The sequence below is a fragment of the Chrysochloris asiatica genome, unplaced genomic scaffold (genome assembly GCF_000296735.1).
Source record: "Chrysochloris asiatica unplaced genomic scaffold, ChrAsi1.0 scaffold00168, whole genome shotgun sequence".
In the NCBI taxonomy this organism is placed as follows: domain Eukaryota; kingdom Metazoa; phylum Chordata; class Mammalia; order Afrosoricida; family Chrysochloridae; genus Chrysochloris; species Chrysochloris asiatica.
Window position 1 is genome coordinate 1,324,506 of NW_006408686.1, and position 22,872 is coordinate 1,347,377.

General features: G+C 49.3%; 1 protein-coding gene across 1 annotated transcript; it reads right to left on the minus strand.

Annotated features, from left to right (window-relative positions):
• Positions 1 to 16,191: 16,191 nt before the first annotated feature.
• On the minus strand, positions 16,192 to 18,550 carry APOE (apolipoprotein E). Its single transcript, XM_006871352.1, has 3 exons — positions 18,508 to 18,550; positions 17,343 to 17,526; positions 16,192 to 16,909 (listed from the first exon to the last, which is right to left on the minus strand). Exons 1-3 carry the CDS (start codon positions 18,548 to 18,550, stop codon positions 16,192 to 16,194), a joined length of 945 nt encoding a protein of 314 aa, XP_006871414.1.
• Between the last annotated feature and the right edge of the window lie 4,322 nt (positions 18,551 to 22,872).

Genomic DNA, 22,872 nt, shown 5'->3' on the forward strand with positions numbered 1-22,872 from the left:
TTTTCAATAACCTCATATGCATGCGAAAGTTGGAAGTGATAAGGAAGACTGGAGAATTATTGATGCATTTGAGCTATGGTGTTGGGGGTGGAATATTTAAAGTACCATGGACTGCCAAAAGAACAAACTGATCTGTGTTGGAAGAAGTGCAGCCAGAATGCTCCTTGGAAGCCAGGATGATCAAACTTGGTCTCTCATACTTCGGACACAGTATCAGGAGGGGCCGGTCACTGGAGAAGACTATCATGTTTGGTAAAGTGAAGAGTCAGAGAAAAAGAGGAAAACCTGCAATGAGATAGATTGGCACAGTGGCAGGAGCAATGGGACCAAGCATAACAATGATTGTGAGGTGAATGCAGGACCGGGTAATGTTTCATTCTGTCGTGCATAGGGTCGCTGAGTCAGTACCAACTCGATGGCACCTAACAACAACAACAGCAACCACAAATTCGGCAATTCAAACCCACCAGCCTCTGCTCAGAAACCCTATACAGGGTCACTGAGTTGACAGCAATTACCAACAACATACGCATGCAAAAACTGGATAAGGAATAAGGAAGATGGAAGAATTATTGGTGGAGAATATTTAACACACAATGGACTATCAGAGAAGGAATGAAATCTGTTTTGGAAGAAGTACAACCAAAATGGTCCCTACAAGGGTGGATGGAAAGACTATGTCTTATGCACATTAGACATGTGATTCAGCCCCTGGAAAAGAACCTCCTGCTTGGTCAGTGAAAAAGCAGATGCTCAAAGAGATAGATTGTCACAGTGGCTACAGTGGGCTCAAACATAACAACAGTTGTGAGGATGCCATGGACTGGCAGTGTTTCATTCTGTTGTGCATGAGTCAGAATGGACTGGACGGCACCTCACAACCATGAGCACATTGATAAGACTTTCCCTGTCTGGGCTTTAAAGGGCCTCATGGGGATGATAAACCCAGCTCATATGGTTCTCTGGAGGATTCTCTTTGAGATCATTTAGTTTAAACATCTCAAGCTCAGGGAAACTTGTAAATTACTCAAAACATTTCAGAGCAATGGCGCCGGCCGCCCCCCACCTCTCCTGAATCCCGTTCCCCACAGTGAAGCAGAGAGAGTTATCAGTTCTTTATAGGACTTTTATTATTGTTGGGTAGAGGGGGTAAGGGACATCATGGCTAGAGTCTTCAGTCCAGGGGCTTTAAATTTTCAGGCCATTGGAGGATAGCAGACAACTCTCCTGGTATTCAGATGGAGGGATGTTAGATTGTCTTCTTGTTTCTCTTTTTTTCCGCAATCTTCTTCCTGTTGGGGGTGGGGTGGGGTGGGGATCATTTTGTGTCTCTTCCCTTCTCCCTGCCTGATTGGCCAAATCCCACCTTCTACTTAATGTTCCCCTTCCTTTTATCCATCGCCTCCCTTCATCAAGAAGATAGCACAGCTCCCCACTGTCTAAGGAATTTAGGAAGAGTCCTGGGCTGGGGTGGCCTAACCTCTGCTTCAGTTTCCCAGAGGGACATGAGCACCTTGAAGTCAGAACACTTCTCCTTGGTCTAGCTTTCCAGTCCTGCCATCTCTTGCTTCCAACTCTTTCTCTAAGCCAACACCTGTCCCAGCTGTCCCCAACTCACACGAGGTACCTTGCAGCCTCCGTACCTTTGCCCAGGCTGTTCCTCTCACCTGGATTACCATCCTGTCCACATACCCCTGGTTCACTTGACCTTCATTCTTGGCAGATCCTCCTGCCTCAGGACCTTTGTAGTGATCCTCCACTGGGAGCATTCTTCTCAAAGTTGGCCTGACTGGATTTCCCCACTCATTCAGACCTCAATGAAAGTTATCTCCTGGGAGAAGACCCACCACCCAGTCTATAGAAGCCCTTCTCTGGTTCTTGGCTGTTCCCAGTATTGTCTCATAGGTTCTGGAAGTTCATTAGTCTAGTATCTGTTCCCTTATCTTTCTCTGGAATTTTTTTTATCCATGATTGTACATACCATTGTCTTCCTTGCAATAATAGGTCCTGGCAATTAGCAGATGCTCAAAAAATATTTGTTCAAAACTGATGATTCTCTAACCCCACACAGTCAAACCTAGAAAATGTTGGTTGAAGCATTTACAATGTACCAGACCCTATATAGTCCTCCAGCACACAATCCCTTAGAACCAACTCATTTTACAGATAAGAAAACTGAGGTTCATGGGCAGCCTCTGTCCTAAGATCACACAGAAAGTAGGGGTCTATACCAGCCTGTGGACCCAGACCTGTCTGACTCCTTGGACCCTTCACCAGCCCCCAGAGCTGTCTCTAAAAGGTGCCTAGGATGGGAGTCAGAAGACATGTCGCCTAAGTTTGAGCACCCTGAGATCTGGCTGTGTGACCACAAGGATGTTATCAACCTCTCTGGGTCTCTGATTTTCCCAATCTTTAAAATGAAGGAAGACCTTGAATTCTCCTTTAGACTCCACCCAGATACCCCACCACCACCACCCCCCGTCAGGGACAGGTTAGGACCCCTGGGTCCTAGACCTCTCTTACCCTGGCTTCATATCTACCCCTTTGCCCTGAGTCCTCTCCTATTAGAAAGGGGTCTAGCAAGGGGTGAGGCCATCTCTAGTCCAACAAGAAGGATAAAATTGAGAGGAACAGCCTGGGGACAGAGATAAGGTCATCATGACCTGAAACAGTAATCAAGCCGCTGACCGCTGGTAGTCAACCCATGAAGATAGTGCCTAGAGCTGACAAATGCAGAAGGTACTCCATTTCCAAGAAGCCTGCACCCCTTTACTAAAAAAAGATGAATATTCAACATTCCACTCTACCTAATCAATATGTATTAGCCCACACTTACAGGAAGAGACCCCATACCTTTATAAGCCAGTGCACCCCAATCCCAAAGGGTCTTCTCCACTTGCAGAGACAGACCCGTTTCTGTCTCTGAAGCCTACTTTTACTTTGCAATAAAAAACTTCTAATTGAATGCTTATTGTCCCTGTGTGACTGAGAAGTGGCGACTAGGTGGGACTAATTCTTTAGACCCCCAAGAGCAAGAGGAACCAGGAAAAAAACAAACCGTAATACCACCACCTCTCCTGTGCCCGGGGATCTAACCTGGTCTTGGCAGGAATGGTGCGCTGTTCTCTCACTGCTGAGGTCCAGGGGTAATTCCAGATTCCTTCAGCTGGTTCAGGATTTGCTCCTTAGAGTCTTTAGGGGGAAGGTTTGGTGAGGCCTCATCAGGAGTGATGTCTTCTTCGAGTCCGAGATTGTTTATGTGAGCTCTTATCACGGTTCTTCCGGTCTCCACCAATAAATTGCTCAGGATATCCTCCACTGCATTGGAGAAGTCGGGGATCTTAAAGGTCTTGCCTCTAATCTTACCCGGTTTGATTCTGTGATTGGAATTCAGGCTACTTCCAGGTCTCTTCAGCTTGTTCTTAAACAGCGTCCAGGTGCCAGACTTGGACTTGATCTTGGGAACGCTGCGATATTTGGTGGGGGGCTTGAAACGGCTTAACCACTTTTTACCAACATCGATGGTCCTTTTGACTCTGTGCTCGGTTGCCTGGGTTTTGTCTTTCAAAGCACTTTCAGTTGCATTCTGCTTGCTCGGGGTTTGATCCAAAGTGCCGGAGTCTTGAAGGAGCTCTTGGGCTGGGGCTGGGTAAAGGAAAAGAGAGAGACACGTTATGACGGTCTTCCTTAAATGTCGTCTTCGAGAGGTAATGGTGTTAGAAAGGGTGGCTTAAAGGAGTGAACTACCGGTGCTCAAGCTGCTGGGAATTAATTGACTAATTCTGGGGCCTCCAGGGTCCCATTCCAACGTATAGAAGCATCAGGGCAGCCAATCCCGGAGGTGTAAGCGTCATACGTCATCAGTCGCTAGTGCCCCCCTCCCCCCAGGCAGATTTGCCGCCGGTTGCCCTATTCCTTGAAGAACTTGGAATCCCACCTTTAGGGGTGGCAGTATAGATTCCACGAAGCCAGGTAACCCACGCACAGAAGGGTCCCCAAGAATTCTCTATAGCCCACCTTCAGCTTTACGCTTCCAAATCCCAGAATCCCCAATCCTCCTGGCCCGTTTTTACCTTCCAAAACCATGGATAGAACCACCAGCAGGACGGGGAGCGACAGCAGGACCCTCATAGTGTGGCAGGGAGGCACTCTGAAGGCTGAGGCAGAATGGAGAGATCAGTGGTAGACCCCCTCCCTCACACGCAGGTCCTTTACCCCCTCTCTTGGGCTCCTGGGAGTCCCTCCTGGGGATCCAACACCCACCTGGGTTGGATGTAAGAGAGGCGGGATGGGACGTCCTGGCTTCTAGGTGCTTTTATCAGGCTGAGGAGGGGCTGGGGCTGGTTGATCTCCCTCCCTCTGAACCCACCCACCTTTTTATCTCTCCTCCCCTAACTGGAAGAGAGGGGGGCTCAGGTGGGCCCAGGCAAGTCCCTCTGGCCCTGAAAATCCCTTGCTGCTCACTACCTTCACCTCCAAATTTCCCTCATTGTTAGGGGGTCATGAGACCCCCCCATCCCCCCACCCCACCCCGCCTCCATCAGTGGGCAGTCCTCACCCTGCTGCAAGGCCCTTTTCCTTCAGGGGACTCTCTCCTGCCCTATACCCAGCCCCAGAGGTGTCTTAATAACCTTGGGGGTCTCACTCCCCAATCCACCCTCTGTATCCCCAGAACCCCACATCATTCTTAGAAAGTCTTCTCAGCTCAACCAACCCCTACAATAGAATAGCAACATCATGAAGTTGGCTTCAAATACAAGTAATAGAAATTTATTGAAAGGCACAGACTTGGAAGATGTCCAAATTCTCAGAGTGAAATGGTCATCCCAGAGGACAGTGAGGAAAAATACATTTGTGCCTGTTGGTGTTAAGAGCCATCAAATTGTTTCCAACTCATTGTGACCCTGTGTAAGGCTTTCGGGGCTTTAGTGATCTTTGTGGGAGCAGAAAGCCTCATCTTTCTCCTGCGGAGCAGCTGACAGGCTCAAACCACAAACCTTGTAGTTCACAATTCAGTGTTTATCGAATGGAGCTACTGTGCTCCTCATCTAAGTATAGTGAGAGCAAACACTAAAAATTACAAGTGTAGCATTAGCTAAGAGACAATCAGGGAAGGCAAAGGCAGGCTATCTACAAGTTGGGGTTTGGCAGGGAACATGGCTAACACAGAAGAAGTAGGGTTACATGGCTGGTTAAAGGGACGTGTCCTAAACTTTATTACAGGATGTCCACTGGATAGGGGAGGACAGGTTTTTCTGGTAACCTCTTAGTAAAATTGCTTTCTCAACCATGTCTCTTCCTGTGAGTCAACTGTAAAAATTTGTCCATAATGTTGCTCATTAAGACCCTCTAGACACAGGCTCTCACATCTGCATCTGTCTGACCATGGAGGAAAGACCCCCTGTTCTGCACAGAGTTGGACAGTTAACAAGTACACAAATAGAAATGTGAGTACCATATATCCTTGGCTTCAATGCATGGAACATTACCCAACCCTGTGTTATCTTCCTGGTCATTCACACGTTTGATTCTATTGTAGTGGTTGTATCAATCAATCTATGCACGTAAGAGTGTGCTGGGAGAGACGTCAGACCTCCTTGAACTTCAGGAAGGGAAATGAGAATCACCACGAGTAGCATCAGACCAAGACTGATGCCTGGGAGGCAGCAGTCACACAGGCTTCCTCTCTCCAATCTTCTTTACCAATTCTGATAGCATTCTTCTTCTCTGCTGGATTCATTAATAGGTTGCCTTAGCCACACAGAACAACCCGACTATACTAATGATTTGGGGGTTTATTAGGAAAGCAAATGGTTACAACTCAGAGGTAGGAAAGGTTCATTCTACAGTTCTTCAGTCAGGATAGCCTCTTCTCAGCCATGCCCACAGGCAGATCTCTCCCTGACCCTGGGCCTCTAGTCCCTCAAACTTTCTGATCTCCTGGGCTGGCAGGCCTCTGTCCTGCTTGAGCAAGTGTTACGAAGCTTTTTAGCTCCTTCCGGTAAGTGCAAGGAGGCACCCCACTCCACCAGCAAGTCTCCCACGCATAGGCCCTCAGCTCTCTAGCTCTGTGGGCCAAAATGTTTATTCCAGTGAATAATGAGGAAAAATACATTTGTGTACAGTTAGAGCAGAAATTAAAAGTTACAATATCATCATGGGCTAAGAGACAGTCGGGAGACAAAGACTGGACATCTCAAAGTAGAGATTTTCAGAGTCACGTGGATAACATGTTGCTTAAAGGTGTTACGCCCTTTAGTTTATTACAGCCTGGTCATAGGATGGGGGCAGAACAGGTTTTTTTCTGGGAATCTGTTAGTAAAATTGTTTTCTCAGTCATTTTTGTTCCTGGGGGGTGGGGGTGTCCATTTTTCAGATTTATAGATAATGCTGAGTGTCATGACCTCTTAAGGACAAGCTATTGTATGACATCTTCTTAATTCTAAGAGGACAAGCCTGTGGAAGTTGATTGCGTGATTCTGTAGCTGCCAGACCTCAGAGAACAGGAATGCCTTAGATCAGGGCTAGAAGAACTGTTAAGAAAAATAGCTTTTAAAAATCCAACATGGGTTCTAGACGCCTGTCAAGACGATTACATGGCGCTACGGTTCTTATTCAAAGTTACTTTATACAGAGTTTCTGGGACTGTAATTCAGAGCAGCTGGCAGGTTTCAAGTACTGACCTTATAGTGTTTTAACATCCCAACTCCTAAGCCACAGCACCATGTGGGTCCACCAAGTACCTTTGAATTCTCAGCTCTCAAATTCCCCTCACACATTCATTCTCTAGTGCTATCTCCCAGTTCTCTTTCAAACTAGCCCTTTAAGCTCCCCACTGCCTACATTTGAACCCCAGATCTCCCTCAAGGCTATCTGAGGTCTTTTGTTGTATAGGGTTTCTGAGGAGCAGCTGGAAGGTTTGAACTACTGACTTTGTGGTTCGCAGTCCAGAGCATGATAGCCGGAGTCCTCCGGGGCCTTAGCAGCCCCTATTCATTTTGGAAACTTGCTTTGGTGCTATAGGACAAGCACGCCACCAAAGGTCAATTTGAACCACAAGGTAGGAGGTTCAAATTCACAACTCTCTCCGTTTTAGGAGCCCTGGTGTGGCAGTGTAGGATAAGCACTGTACTGAAAGATCAGTTTAAAAAAGCCCAGCGGTTCACACTCACCAAACAGCCGCTCCTCAGAAACCCTGTACAGGGTCACTATGAGTCAGATTCGACTCAAGGGCACTTAAGAACAATCTCCATTTTTTGTTGCCGTTGTTAAGTTCAGTCGAGTCAATCCAACCCATAGTGACCCTGTATAGGGTTTCTAAGGAGCAGGTGGTGAGCTTGAACCGCCCACCTTGCAATTCAAACCAACTTTTAGAATGGATCAAATCCCAAAATCTGAGCTGCAAGGCTCCCACTCTGTGCCCCCGGGACCATTCCACCAAGCTCCCCCACTCCAGTCTCTGGGGTTTCTGACTCTCCCATGCCATGAGGCCCTGTACTCACCCTATCTGCCCCCTATTCACTCTCCCAGGCCCCTGGCCCCTATAGCCCTACCCTTCCCTCACTTCCCCATCTGTCCCTCAGAGCTGGAGAGCTGGCCTTGCTCTTCCTGTCTTCCCTTTGACCCACAGTGATCTGGGCAACTGGGGAGGGTGGGGTTGGCTGAGCTTGGCAGTGCTCCCCTCCCCCCAACACGTGTCCTAGTCTGGAGGTGAGATGGTTGTGAAAGGGGAACACAGAGGCCCTGACCCTGGCAGGATTGCAACATTCAGTCCCTTCAGCCCCCCTCCCCACCCCTCACTTCTCTAACATCAGCTTCTGGGAACTCAGACACCAGATGTCTGCTGTCTTGCCCAGCTTGTAAGAGAACAGCAACGCAGATAACCATCAACTCAGCTTTGTTGTTTGTTTGTTTGGAGAAGTGGATTCCTGGCTCCTGGCAGCCCCTGTGTGCCAAAGTAGGGGTGCTCCATCGAGTCTTCAAGGCTGAGACCTTTACGACCTTGCAGAAGCTGGTTGACAGGTCTGTCTTCTGAGGTGTCTCTGGGTGTCTTCGAACCGCTGACCTTTTCTTTCTTTCTTTTTTTCCCCCAGGGACTTATATCCTGGTATGGTGCTTCAGGATAATGCACTCCACTGCAAGGTCAGTTTGAACTGCAAGGCCGGCAGTTCAAACTCACCAGCCACTCCTCAGAAACCCTATACAAGGTTGCTATGAGTCAGAACTGACTCAACGACACTTAATAACAACATCAGCATACCCAAATGGGAGCATGGTGGCTTTGTAGGATAAGCATGGAACTGCCAACCACCAGCCGCTCTCTGTGGGAGAAAGACAAGGCTTTCTGCTCCCACGAAGATTTACATCTTCTGAAACCCTCTATGGGGTCGCTATGAGTCAGAATGGACTCAATGGTACTTAACAACAATAATATGTCCAAATAAATTGAATTTAAAAAATGAGGGTACATGTTGTTGTTGTTGTTAAGTGCCGTCGAGTCGGTTCCGACCCATAGCGACCCTGTACAGGGTTTCCGAGGGTGTAAATCTTTACAGGAGTAGAAAGCCTCATCTTTCTCCCGCGGAGCGACTGGTAGTTTCGAACCGCTGACCTTAAGATTAGCAGACCAACTCGTAACCACTACCCTACCAGAGCTCCTCTGAGGGTACATGGGTTATGGAATTAAAAGGATCAGCATGTATAGCTTGTGAACTGCAGAAGGAAAGAAGTAAGAATCATGTCTGACAAATGTCCAGGAGTTGAACACTTTACAGAAAAGACTCCCCAATCTGTCAGCCAGGAGTCGAGTGTTAACAGGTTACATCACCCAGGGACTCCTCCGCAATAAGGGTTTCCACTTTACAGATAAGGAAACTGAGGAACCATCGAGTATCCACATTTATTGAGTTACTGAGGTAGGAGGTAAGGGGAAGGGGCTCTTTTCCACCCCCACCCCACCCCCATGGCACCTCCCGAGACCCCAGGCTATTTCCTTTCAGTTCCATCCCTGCTGGAGTGAGCCTACCCCCTCCCACAGCCCCCACTGCCTGGAAATATTTGCCCCAGGTCCTTGCTCAACTTTGGACCTGGTGGGGCTGCGTTGAGTTGAGGTGAGGTACCCCTCTCTGCTTAGGTGTTTTCCTGCCTGAAAAATCCATAGAATCTCTGAGGGATCCCAGATAGACACAAGAATTCGACATTCAGCTCTTCATGTTGGGGTGGGTGGGGTGCATGGCTGGCACCACCTCCTTCTGAGGACATCTGAGGAAAACAGGCTCTGAGAGGAAGAGGCCCTGGTGCCAGGAACATCCAGGCCCCCTGCCTCTGAGCTGACTCCTGACCTTTCCCCTCCTCACTGGGGCCCAGGTGGGTGAGTCACCACCCTGTGAGAGGAGTGGTCTCCACGGGGTGCTTAGGGCCATTCAATGTGCACAGGAAAAGCAGGCACACAGCTGAGGAGAACACAGGCCCAGGAGATAAAAGTTCAAGCCTCAGCCCGCCCTCAGTGCAGAGAGCCAAACTCCCCCCTGAGAACTGAGGGGGTGGGAGAGAAGGAACATGCCCGAGGCCCTCTAACTTCTTGGCAAGGCCAACTACTGCTTCCCACCCTGCCTCTGCTCTCCACCCCACTCCAGTGTGCACCCAGCACCCAATAGGCTCATTGAGAGAGACCAGAAGTAAACAACAGAGCTGGAGGAGAGAGCAGAAAGGGCAGCCAGGAGCTGGGCAAGAGAGCCCCGAGGCATGAAGGCAGAAAAGTGAATGCAAAGAGAGGCAGAGATAAAAACAAGCCATGACTTGCATATGTAAAAATGGGTGAAATGGCAGACATTTGTTATACATACTTCAACACTATTAAAAAGAAAGTCAGACAGCCAGAAACAGAAACAAAGAAAGCGAGATTAAAAATTAAAGGAAGGGGCTTGCTAGCTCCAAGGATAGAAGGGAATGAACCAGAAGGAAAAACAGAGTGGTGGGCTCTTTTGGAAGACCCTGAACTTTGAAGGAAGAAGGGAAAAAATGGGAACAGATGAGGGCGATGGTTGAACAATACCACAAACAGAATTCATTGTCATTGAATTGTACATTTGAGGAGCATTGGTTGAGATGCTAAATGGTTTTTTACATATAATGGTGGTAGTTATGTGCTGATCTTGAGGTGAGCAGCTGGACTTGTAACCACTATGCTGCCAGAGCTCCTTTACATACACTTGTTGTTGTTGTTGTTATGTCCCGTGGAGTCGGTTCTGACTCACAGCGACCCTGTACAGGGTTTCCGAGGCTGTAAATCTTTACGGGAGCAGGAAGCCTCATCTTTCTCCTGTGGAACAGCTGGTAGTTTTGAACTGCTGACCTTGTGGTTCGCAGCCTGATTCGTAACCACTATGCTACCAGAGTAAAAAAGTATAGTTATTCAACTAGGATCTTAAAAACTCATGAGTAGCCATCTAAGGTGCTCTCTCTCTCTGTTTGTCTCTGGAGTAAAGAAGATGATGAAAATGGAAGATGTTTGGAAACAATTCATCCAGTAGACCAAGGGACCATGGGGACATTGCTCTCCATGGTCCTGAGACCAGAAGAACTAGATGGTGCCCAGCTACCACGACCAACTGCTCTGCAAGGGATCCCATTACAAGGTCCTGCATAGAGTGGAACAAAATGTGGAACAAAATTCAAAATCTTTTTTTTTTTTAAAGACCAGGTTTATTAATCAGATAGAGATCCCAAGACTATGACCTGATCTCCCTTCAGGTCTGAAACTGAACTCACCACCGTGACTCAATTTTCAGCCAAACAATAGATAGACAACCACACATGTGAGATACACACATCATAGAATGGTCAACCATTCCACATCCAAAGGACAGTACTGACCCAAGGATAAAGTTCAGGAGGAATTGGAACCAAGAACACAGAAGGAAAGTGGGAAAAATGATGTTAAACAGAGGAGATTGCAATCATTGAGATGAATCGAAGTGTATGGTTTGTTCTGTATAAAACGGATGACCTGCTTTGTTAAACCTTCACTCAATTTACAATAAAAATTTAAGGAAAAAAAAGTATTGCGGCAAAATCATAGAGAACTTTATTAAACAAAAGTATCAAAACATGAAGCTATTCTTTCTTTAGGTCTATCCAGTGCTGAAGGAGCTCTGGTAGCGTAGTCGTTATGAATCGGGCTGTGAGCCACAAGGTCAGCAGTTCGAAAAAAACAGTTGTTCCGTGGGAGAAAGATGAGGCTTTTTGCTCCCATAAAGATTTACAGCCTCGGAAACCCTGTACAGGGTCGCTATGAGTTGGAACCGACTCCATGGCACATAACCACCACCACCACCATCCAATTCTGGGGAGTCCTAGTGTGGCACAGTGAGATAATGTGCTAGATGCTAGGCGACAAGATTGGTTTGAACCTGAAGGTCTGTGGTTCAAATTCACCAGCCGCTCCTTGGAAACCCTACGCAGGGTCACTATCAGTTGAAACAACTCAACAGCTCTTAACAAAAACAACATACAGTTCTAAGCAGTCCTGGTGTGGTGCTGTAAGATAAGCACAGGACTGCTAACCACAGGTTGTCAATTCAAACCCACCAGCTGCTCCTCAGAAGCCCTATACAGGGTTACTATAGTTGGAACCAACTTAACAGCACTTAACAACAATATACACTTCTGAAGGAGATTTTTCCATCTCTCTAACCCTTCCCTGCAGTCCTGGTGTGGCACTGTGGATTAATGCGCCAGACTGCAAAGCCGTTTGAATTGTAAGGTCGGTGGGTCAAGCTCACCAGCTGCTCCTCGGAAACCCTATACAGGGTGGCTATGGGTTGGAATCGACTCGATGGCACTTAACAACAACAACAACAACAACCCTTCCCTGGAGTCCTGGTATGGTGCTGTGGGTTAATGCGCCAGATTGCAAAATCAATTTGAACTGCAAGGTTGGTGGTTCAAGCTCACCAGATGCTCCTCAGAAACCTTATACAGGGTCGCTATGGGTCGGAACCAACTCGATGCCACTTACTAACAAATAACAACAACCCTTACCTAGGAGTCCTGGTGTGGATCTGTGGGTTAATGTGCTGGACTGCAAAGTCGGTTTGAATCACAACATTGGTGGTTCAAGCTCACCAGTCACTCCTAGGAAACCCTAAACTGAGTCACTATGGGTCGGAACTGACTCGAGGGCCCTTAACAACAACCCTTCCCTGGGAGTGAGATAGCTCCATATGATAAGCACGGGACTTTGATCCACAAGGTCAGCGGTGTGAGCCCACCAGTCGCACCTCAGGAGAAAGATGAGTCTTTCTGCTCTCACAAAGATTTAAAACTTCAGAAACCCTCTACAGATCGTTAGGAGTCAAAACTGACTCAACAGCACTTAAGAACAATCCTTCCCTGGAGAATTCTGCAGTAAACTATTTACACCACATCAAAATGGCAGTTTGGGCACCCTTGAGCACTCAAATTACGAGTTGTTTGTGTTTGGAGAACAAAAAGAAGTCTGAAAGGGCAAAATCAGGGCTGTAGTGTGACGGTTTCCCAGTGAAATTCTCATAGGACAGTTGTTGCTCCCCTAGGAGAACGAACAGGTGTGTTGTAATGGGGAAAAAATGCCCTCCACCAAACTTTCCTGCCCTTTGTGGCCAACGCAGTTTCCAATCTTCTTAAAACTTCCTGGTAATAAGCTCCCATGATCATCTGGTGTCCTTCAAGAAAATCTCTCATCCAGGTGGTGGGAAGGTGAGGTAGATTACTGGATAAAATAGACTGTCTTAAATGGAGGGAAGAACTAATGGAATATAAGGTAACTACAATGGGGTTGGGGTGGGGAGTTTATTTTGGGTGTTGGGGAGGGCAATACAAGAAAGGGGGAGGAGGCAAGATAGATACGGGAACACTGAGACAGGTTTGCATGGCCTAGTATACATACTCAACCTTGGAACAACAGGGCTCTGGGATACAGGGATCTAGGTATAGCTTGAAGAGGGTAAATAATACTAAAATCCTTGACTGCCTTATGAATATTAGTTTCCCTTGCCTACTGTTGTAAAATAGACACTTGAGTGGGATAGAAAGGAATGTTGGGAAACATGATTAGAGAAAACTTGTAAGCCCGTCTTCAGTCTATAACTGATTGGAATGAAATAGGCCTCATGCAAACCCTTTACAGAGTATAGGACCTTAGGTAGAATCCTGAGTCCCATCCACAACCTTATGAGGTGAGACATTCCCACTAGAAAGGACAAGCAGACTGGAACAGCTACAGTAACAGAAGATACATCTTCATGATGAACCTGACCTATACTCAGAGCGGTAGTTACTCTAAATACCAACAGAGAGGGAAAGAGTCTTCAAATCAAGTATCAATGCTATCTGCTCTGTGCACAGGGTAGATAGGGATGGGCAACTTAGACATTGGCTACCTAAAATGAGGGGGCAATAAAGGCACGAAGTGACTGGCTTACAAGGTTTCAAGAGGGAGCAAAGTTTAAGAGTGTGGGGGGAAAGAAAGAGTCCCCACTGAATAGCTATCATCTTGTCTAGATGAGTCTGGTGAAAGGAGATGTGGGGATAAGATTTGTAAGATTCAATAGTGAATAACTGTTATCATGACTAATCGCGACTGTCACACTTGTAAAGGTAGAAGTTTTGTAACAAAAAAAGGGGAGTGGTTGATCTTACAGTCCAGAAATGGAGGACCCTAGGACCATCAAGAAAGGAGCGCACAAATAGAATGTGGGACCTTATCCAGAGAAGCAGCAGTGCCAGAGATGGAGGCAGAGATGGGGGCATGGAGAGGGGGAGCGGCTGAGGACTCTAGATTCATCATCTAAGAAGAGAAGGACTAAGAGCTGGTGGCCAGGAGCAGACTTGCAGAATGTGCCCTTTGGAGATGTAAATTATTATATATGCCTGAGTGGGTTTTTTGGTTTGTGTGTTTTTTAAAAAAGCTAAAGTGGCTAGAGGGAAATACTTTTAACTGATGGTATTTGGGGGGGGGGGATTATAATCAATGTAATGAAACAAGTTATATGAATTGTTGAATATGAAACTGACGATGTGCCCTGTAAACTTTCACTCAATCCACAATAAAAACCTTAAAAAAAAAAAAAAAGAAAATCTCTCAAGATTGCTCCGTGGAAGTCCCCCAAATCAGTGTCAATATCCTTCTGAATCGCCCTCTCTGCCTTTAATTCAACTGGCTTACAGATCCCCTCAAAGGCACTGTTCTGATTGGATCTTCTTTGGAAGACATGGTAATGAGCACCTTTGATGCAATTTCTGAGGAGCGGCTGGTGGGTTTGAACCACCAACTTTGGGGTGAGCAGCCCAGTGCTTATCCTACAGCGCCTCAGATAAGTGTATCACTGAGAGGAACTCGTCTGCAGTCATGCAGTCGTCTGCAAGGATGTTTTGTTTGTAATAAACCCAAGCATGTTTGAACTGGAATCTTAATAGCAATACTTTTTGACTTACTCTCTTATTCACCACATTAAAAAAGAATGATGGGGAGGCAAAACCAGACTTAAAAGGGTGTGTGTGTGGGGGGGAAACAAGCAGAACCTACTACCCTCCCCCAGCAAGAGAAGCGGTAGGAGGTAGAGATAAAAGAGAGAAGCTGAGGAAAACAGGAAGCTGGGAAAATGAAGCCTCTAGGCCTGCAGGGCTGAGCCCAGGAGAGGGAGGAGGCTGAATCAGTTAAGACTGGAGAGAGAGGGAAGAATCCTGAGTGGACAAAAATAATTAAAAACCCACTGCATAGTGGTTATGACTTGGGCTGCTAACCTCAAGGTCAGCAGTTTGAAACTCCAAAGCATACAACCACCACCGCCATTAAGTCGATTCCGACCCACAGTCAACCCTATAGGGGCACAACTTCTCCTGTCTTACTGGAGTTGTTAAGTACCATGGAGTTGGTTCTGACTCATAGTGACCCTGTACAGGGTTTCTGAGGCTGTAAATCTTTACGGGAGCAGAAAGCCTCATCTTTTCTCCCGCCGAACAGGTGGTAGTTTCGAACTGCTGACCTTTAGGTTAGCAGCCCGATTTGTAACCACTACGCTACCAGAGACAGCCTCATCTTTCTTTGGCAGAGAGGCTGGTAGGTTTCCACTGCCAACCTTGCAGTTTAGTAGCCCAATGCTTAGCTCACCCGAAGATTAGTAATAATGACATTGGTTTCAGGTCATTTTGAGTCACAAGTTGGGTTTGTAATTGAAAGGTCAGCAGTTCAAATCTACTTTGCTCCATGGGAGAAAGATGAGGCTTTCTGCTCCAGTAAAGATTTACAGCTTCAGAAACACTATGTTGTTGTTAAGTGCTGTTGGGTCAGGTTCTGACCCATAGCGACCTTATATGAGGTTTCCAAGGAGCAGTTGGGGAGCTTGAACCGGCGACCTTGTAGTTCAGACAGACGGTTTTGCAGTCTGGTGCATTAACCCACAGCACCACACCAGGACTCCAGAAACCATATACAGGGTTGGAAATGAATGGCACACAGCCACCACCACCACCAAGGATGGAGAAACTGAGGCTCAGAGAGGTGTTTTTTTTTTGTCCTGGGCACAAGACATAAGGCATCAAAGGCTCGGCCAAGATTTAGCCTACGGCTCTAATTGTTCTAGAAATCTTGTCTGTGGGGCAAAGACAAGAAAAAGTTGCACACAAAAAAATTGGTGGAATAGGAAATGTTATGTCTAGTTCATAATTTAAAAATATTTTAAAAAAAACAAAGCGAGAGGCTGACAGAAGCGCAAACAGAAAGGAGGTACAAAACTGGACCAAACCATTGCCATTAAGTTGATTTAATGTGTTAGTTTCTTGGCACTTCTGGATAGGTGAGAACAACGCCCAATCTTTACTTTAGAAGGCAGGGAGGGGCACACCATTTTCAACACCCAGATAGCCATCAGAAAGGGACCGAGAGAAGCAAAGGCCCTAGGGAAAGTTAGAAACTGGAGACATGAAGTCCGACAAAGGACGGAAACCACGTAGCCAGTGTTGGGAAGGAAAGAAAATGAGGCACAGCTGGTGAGAAACCACACACAAGATGCTGTGAAGCTCAAGAGATCTTTTTTATTAAGCTAAGACCCTCTAGGAGGGCAGTTCAGATAGGAGCAGGGGCTCCTGCTGGTGTTGGGGAAATAGGGTACAGAGCAGGCGTGAAGTCCACCAAGCAGTGTGTCTGGACGTTCAATAATTCTCGTTGGACACAGCAGGGGTATTGGCACCCACTGCCCCTTGCACCTTCTCCACCAGGCTGGCCCACTGGCGCTGCATGTCTTCCACCAGGGGTTCGAACCAGCTCTTGAGGCGGGCCTGGAAGGCCTCCGCTTGCAGGCGCATCTGGGCGGCCTGCTCCTCCACCTTGACACGCACTTCTTCTACTTGCTCGCGCACCTCATCCAGGCGGTCGCGGGCCCGGTTGCCCACCTCCTCCAGCCGTCCGCGCAACTGCTGACCCCAGGCCTCAGCGCGCTCTCGCAGGGGCTGGCTGGCCAGGGTGCCCACGGTGGCGGCCCGCTGGCGGCCCTTCTCAAGGAGAGGCACAAGACGCTCACGCAAGGCGCTCACACTGCGCTCGGCACCCTCGCGGGCCCCGGCCTGGTACACTGCCAAGCGCTTCTGAAGGTCCTCGGCGTCGCGGAGCAGCCGTTTGCGCAGCTTGCGGAGGTGAGAGGAGAGGCGGGCGCGTAGCTCCTCGGCGTTTTGGCCCAGCATGGCTTGCGCCTCACTGCGGTACTGTGCCAGGCGGTTGCGCACATCCTCCATATCTGCTCCCAGCCGCGCCTGCGCTGCCTGCAGCTCTTTGGACACGCGGGCCTGTGTCTGCTCCGCCAAAGGGCCCAGTTGGGTTTCCAACTCCAGCTTGTAGGCCGACACCTCTTTCATAGTCTCATCCATCAGCACCCTGAGGGCCAAGGGGACAGGAAAGGCTGAGACAGAGGTGGGCTTGTGGAGAGAAAAATAGGAGGAAAGACCTCCTGGCAGGGTTGAGCAAGACTTGTGGAAACAGAATCCCCCAAAAGAGACAGAAAGAGTGGAGAAATAGAGAGTAAGAACTATGAAGGAAGGATAGAGATAAGAACAGAGCTAGTGTTTTGTTTGTTACAATGGAGTGGTCAGACTCTCTTGGAGATGCCAAATGTTGCAGAGCAAAACTGCCCCATAGGATTTTTAAAATCTTTAACAGATTGCAGTCGCCTCCAGGTGGGTTTGCTGGTACTCCAGCACTTAGCCGTTTGCGCCACCTAGGGACTCCTTGGAAAGAGTGTGAGAGACAAAGATGGCAGACACCAGAGAGACTGGGAGACCCGTAGGGCTGGGACCAGGTGGGCACTCACGTCAGCTCCTGGGTGACCTGAGCAGTACGTAGTTCCTCCTGAACTTCGTCAGACAGCGTCTGTATCCAGCGCAAGTAGTCCCAGAAACGACCCAGCGCCTGCTCCCAGGGCTGGCTGCCCAGCTCCTCAGGCAGCTTCTGACCCAGCTGCAAGTCCGACTCTAGCTCCAAGTTGGCCTGGCATCCTGCAGGGAGAAAACTCCCAGCTGGTTAGGACTCTTCTGCTCCTCCAGGTACCATCTAGTATCAGTAACCCCAAAACCAAACCCACTGCCATGGGGTTGATGTGGACTCAGGGACTCAAAGTAACTCTTTACAGGAGCAGGTAACCTCAACGTTCTTCCATTAGAGTGGCTGGTGGATTTGAACTGCTAGCCTTGTGGTTAGCAGTCTAGTGCTTAACCCACGGTGCCACCATGGCTCCTTAGTGGGCAATAGGTGCTCCACAAATGCTCAGGGGCCTCTTTGGAGCAGTGGTGGGTAAGGAAGGAGTAGAAAAAAACATCCCATCTGTTTCATTACTGGACAAGCATTTACGGAACGTCTGGACCACACCACACTGAAGGGGATGGAAGCTGAGAATTATCATCTCAGTGAGTGATTATTTCAGAGTCCTGCTGTGGCATTGTGAGTTAATGCGCTGGACTGCAAGGTCAGTGGTTCAAGCTCCTCGCTCCTCGGAAACCCTAGACAGGGTCACTATGAGTTGGTACCAACTCAATGGCGCTTATCAGCAACAATCTAAGTGAAGTCCTGATGTGGGGCTGGACTGCTAATCCCAAGGTTGGAGGTTCAAACCCACCTGCCAATTCTTGGAGACCCTGTACAGGGTCACTATGAGTTGGAACCAACTCGACAGCATTACAACAAAACAAGTGATAGGAAAGTGGTAAAACAAGGCAGCCCACTGAGTTCCGGCTCTTACAGGTTTCATCCTATTAAATTGTCCTGACAACTTGCTATGCGGTAGAAATTGTCAGAGCTTCCATTTTAAGGAGGAGAGAAACCAAGGCCTGGAGAGATGAAAGGAGCTGCTCAAACCCAGTGAACGTCCAAGGAGCTCAGGCCCTGGGCTATCAAGGGAGAGACACACTTAGCAGAGAAAGACGGGGTCCTGGGGAATGGGGAGGAGGGGCAGGAAACCACAGCGAGTCCCACTCCTATACCTGCCAGGAGGGATACCAACAGCACGGCCCACAGGGTCTTCATCTTCGGGGCGGCGGCGATAGGTCTAGAGAAGGAGAGCCAAGTCCATTAATGGCTCGGGTCCAGAGTCTTGCCTGCCCCTTGGACCCAAATTTGCCACAGCCTAATCCAATCACAAACACACTGCCTGGCCCCTCCATTGTCTAGGTTAAGTGCTCCATTGTCTTCCCCTAGCTTCCCATCCCAGTCTGTGGTCAGTAGCCAAAATTCCATCGCCCTCCCTCTCCCAGGGTTCAAATTCCACCCGCTCCCAGCCTCATCCCCCTCCCCCCCAACCCTGGGTTCCATCCCAGTTCCAACTGGGCTTTCTAAATTCCACGTTCACGTTCCTCAGAGCCTTCATCCGCACATCTCCAACCTCACGTCCCCGTAATCTTCCCACATGTGAATTCATTGAATCCTGATTTATAAATCCTCCTGCAGATCCAGCAGCTAGCCACCCTACCCACCCGCCACCAATTTGAGGATGGGCCACACAGTAGGTGTGCAACAGTGACAGTTTGTGGGAACTAGCTACGGTTCCTCTCCTAGTTTTGCCTACGGGCTCATTTGCTTTCTTTCCCTCCTCCTCCACCACCTTCAGGCCTCACCCCCAGATGCCGTTTGCATTCTGACCCAGGCATAAGACAGTCACTCTTCTCTGCCCGAGTCTGTAAAGTCCACCCCACACCCCCCAAGCTTGCTAGAACTTTCTTGACTCTCCTCCGGTTGGTCCCAAACACTGCTTTGCCTGGAGACTGGGGTTCTTAGGGTCCCTGGACACCCACTTCCTGAGGTCCCTGAATTGGTGGTCGCTGTGCCCCCTGACCCTGCTTCTCACCAAAGGACGTCCTTCACCTCCGCTCGTGCTGGGTAGGACTCGGGGATACCAGACTCGTCCAATTATAGGGCTCCCCCCCTGCCCCGCCCCTCCCCCTGGGCCAGCCCCTAGTCACGAGGTGGGCTGTACCCACCCACCCCACCCCACTCCCGCAGGGAGGGCGGAGTTAGGAGGTGGGTCTTGGAAGCCCTGTGGCTTGTGGTCTCCCAGTCGCCCTCCCCCCATGGGAGGTGACACTTTACCCAGTAACCCTGGCCTGGCTCTCTCCCCCATTCTGGGGGGCTGGACGTGGAAGGCGTCCAAGTAACAGCACCCGTTCCGCCTCCTGCGTGGATGAATAAAATTGGGGGTGGGTGTTGGTGGGGCATGGACTTTTATACCCTGGAGGGAAAAGGGGACTGGGGACTTGAATTTCTGAAGGAATTGGGGACCTGTGCTCCTGGGTTTGAGGGAATTGGAGTCTGAACTCTTGGATGTGAGGGAGGAGGTGTCTATGGTCCTGGATTTTGAATTTCTGGGTCTGAATGAGGAGGGGGCTGGGGACTTAAAAGAGAGGAGAGGGCTGGAGTTTTGGACTTTTGGGTCTGAAGGAGGAGGGGTGTAAATGGAACGGGGCTGAGGCATCTGAACTCCTCTAACTTCAGAAAAGGGAAAGAGAATCAAGTTCAACAGCCCAAGGCAGAGAGGCCAGACAGGTCGCCACCCTCCAGTCTTGTAAACAATTCTGCAACCGCAGTCCCGTCCAGGACTCTTTCTGAGGGGTGCCATCATTACCCTAGTCATACAGAACTCAAGACAACACTCACCACTGTGAGGTTTAATAGGGAAGTACCGTACTGTAGCGGTTACGAATCTGGCTGCTAACTTCAGGGTCAGCAGTTTGAAACTACCAGCTGTTCCGCGGGAGAAAGATGAGGCTTTCTGCTCCCGTAAAGATTTACAGGCTTGGAAACCCTGTACTGGGTCGCTATGAGCCTCCACGGCACATAACAACAAATGTACTTAAAAGTCAGCTTGAATTGCAAGATCGGTAGTTCAAGCTCACCTCGGAAACCCTAAACAGGGTTGCTACGGGTCAGAACTGATTTGACGGCACTTAACGTGCAACTTGGGATCATTTTTCAGCCATATCCACAGGCAGGTCTCCTCCTCTACCCCTAAGTCTTGAAGGCACCGGACTCTCAACAGCTTCCACTCCTGCCCTCTTGAACATGAGGGGCTTCCTGAAACCTCTGTTAAGTGCCATCCTTGTATAGGGTTTCCAAGGAACAGCTGATGAGCTTGAACTGCCGACCTTGTGGTTCAAACCAGTGCATTAACCCACAGCGCCACGCCAGGACTCCTCTGTTAAGCCTAGCAGATGGCAAAAGTGACCAGTTCCATTTGAGGGTTCTCACCCCCACAAAAGTACCATATATCTTTGCATTGTTAGCAAGTCTCTCAATCCCCTGGTGGGCCAGTCAAGACCCCATTGCATTGCCAGGGGACTGGAGGCTTGGACCCAGACGGGAGGGCCTGAAGTTCTGGACTTCTGGATTGGAGGGAGCTGGGCACCTGGATTCCTGGGCCTGAAAAGGGGTGGGGGGTGATGGAGTCCAGGAGTCCAGGATCCGAGGGGGTTGGCTGGGGTCAAGACAAAATGCAATGGGAACAGGCGCAGTAAATCTTGATTTTAATTCCAGCCCCACCTCTGAGCTATCTTCTGTATCTGGAAGAGGAGCCAGGATATCTTCCAGCACAGTGGTGGAGTCCAAGAGCCTCCCACAGAAGTCCTTTTGGAAGGCTTTGGACTATGAAACCAAACAGTAGTACTTGGAGCCTGGCTCTTCCAGTAGTCAGCTGTGAGACGTTGGGCAAATGACCTAACTTCTCTGAGCATGTTTCATCTAAAAGCCCAGGGAATCAATTGCACCTAAAGTAGTTTCACCAGTAAGCTAAGGTACATATAAAGTACTATGTACAGTCCTGAGCTGTCAGCTTGGTAGGTAATACATTAGCACCAACTGCTGGGGTTGATCCCAGTCCGTAAACACTGTGGTCTTCCCAGTGCCATAAATCCTAGTTGTGTGACAAAGGCTGCCGTGAGTCCAGGTGAAAGGCAAAGCTGCACGGGAGGAAATGGACCTGGGACTCATTCCTGATTGATGGATGGGAACACTGTGTACCTTGGGGTCTAGGGGCCGAAGGCATGGGCCCCGGAACAGCCTCCAATGCTGTGCCCGCCTGTTTTGGCCTCAGAAGGGTTCTGCAGGGAGGGGGTTAGGCGGCTTGCTAGAATAATTAGGAGTCATTCTTCCCATGAAGCCTCCCTTTCTCGACTGCCGGGGGCGGGGCATTCTGGCTTCAGTTTCAGTAGAGGTGCAGGGCGGAGGCATTGCATTGTACCTGAAGTCAGGTTGACAAGATGCTGGTCTCCCTCTTCCCAAGCATCTGGCCCAGGGACCCGAGCCCCTTCCTCCTTTAGGACCCGACCACCCCCCCTCAGTAGTTCTCAGCTCCAAGCTTTGCCCATCACTTCAATCTTTCCTGATGCTTCTGAAAACTCCACATTGCTATCAAAGTTGAAACACCCATCATGACCCGCTCGCACCTTTTGGAATTGGGGCAGAGGGTGGCCTGTGGGGTCCCGGCTCCCCACCCCTACCCATGCACTCCTGCCTTCTCGGAAGTTTCTTCAGTAAATGAGGGCAGTCTTCAGCCACCCTGGTCTCATCAAGCTGAAGTAAAGGACCGGAGATCCGGCCTCCAGCTGAGGGCAAACCAGTAATGTCCACTTAGGCGGCGGGAATCACAGGGAGCCCTTGTGATTTCAGGCCAACACTTCCCCTCAGAGGTAGGGGTGGCTGTGGCCACTGAGCTGGCGTGACCTGAGCCGAGCTTCTTCTCCTAGAACCCCCTCTACTGGCAGCTCATGGGAAAGGCAGGCACGCAGTGGGGTCAAAGGAAGGAGGCCGGGGAATCCCCAGGCATTCATACAGGATATCGGAGGCGCCCGTCTCACTTTTTTTTCTCCATGTATATTTTTTGTTTTTTTTCTGTAAAATGTCCCGGTTCTTCCATAACTTATAAACATGATTTATACCGAGGGGTGGGTGGGAGAAGGGATGAGCAGGCTGACCCAGTGTGGGAAGCTCCTCTTCTTGCGGACCCCTGGGATGCGGGCTGGGCCCAGGGCCCTTGGGGGGTGGGATGGGCAATGGATGCCCTGACACTCCTCCCTGAGGTCATCTGGCCACCTCTGCCCCTGGAGCTCAGAAACCCGAGTGCCCCTGGATTCCCAGAATTCTCTGAGACCCCAAACCCTGCCCTCTGGGTGGGTGCTCAGTCCCAGTACCCCTCGGTTCAACAATCCCCTCAACCACTGCAAGGGCGATGGGTCCCCTCTTTCACCTGCCCCCCTTGCCTCCAATGAGGCAGGAAAGGGAGGGAGAGGGGGGCTCCCCTCCAAGGCCGGGGAGGAAAGTGGGGTCTGAAGAAGGGCGTGGAAGGCGGGCTGGGAGGGGCT